Source organism: Trypanosoma theileri (genome assembly GCF_002087225.1).
Source record: "Trypanosoma theileri isolate Edinburgh chromosome Unknown TM35_Tth_35_V1, whole genome shotgun sequence".
Lineage (NCBI taxonomy): Eukaryota > Euglenozoa > Kinetoplastea > Trypanosomatida > Trypanosomatidae > Trypanosoma > Trypanosoma theileri.
Window position 1 is genome coordinate 237,140 of NW_021639877.1, and position 360 is coordinate 237,499.

Genomic DNA, 360 nt, shown 5'->3' on the forward strand with positions numbered 1-360 from the left:
CAACGTGACGGATGCGAAGAAACAGCTCTGCACCTCTTGAGTTGTCCCACTCTTCATCCACTGCGAGTTCAATTTGGGATCGTTGATGTACCCCTGATGAAACTATGTTTTTCTAAACAGTTAGCAATATTCCTTATTGCGGTGGAGCGGAGCTGCGCCATGCCACAGTCTTCACAACCAAGAAACCCTGCGCAGCCTACCTCCCCCTCTGTAAGGCCTCCCCACCTCTCTAAAATCAGTGACGAGCTCGAATATGGAAACCCTGACAGAAGAGTAAGCTCAAGACGTCTGTCGCCGACCCAACAAGCAACAAAATAAATAGGAGTTCATTGAGGCCAATCTATTACAAAAAAAAAAAAA

General features: G+C 46.7%; 1 protein-coding gene across 1 annotated transcript; it reads left to right on the forward strand.

Moving 5' to 3' along the window:
• TM35_000351890 (Tbingi protein) lies at nucleotides 1-318 on the forward strand (the record flags this gene model as incomplete). The annotated part of the gene is made up of 1 exon (XM_029029242.1): nucleotides 1-318. A coding segment is annotated over one exon (318 nt), but the record flags the coding sequence as incomplete, so codon positions are not given.
• Nucleotides 319-360: the final 42 nt, after the last annotated feature.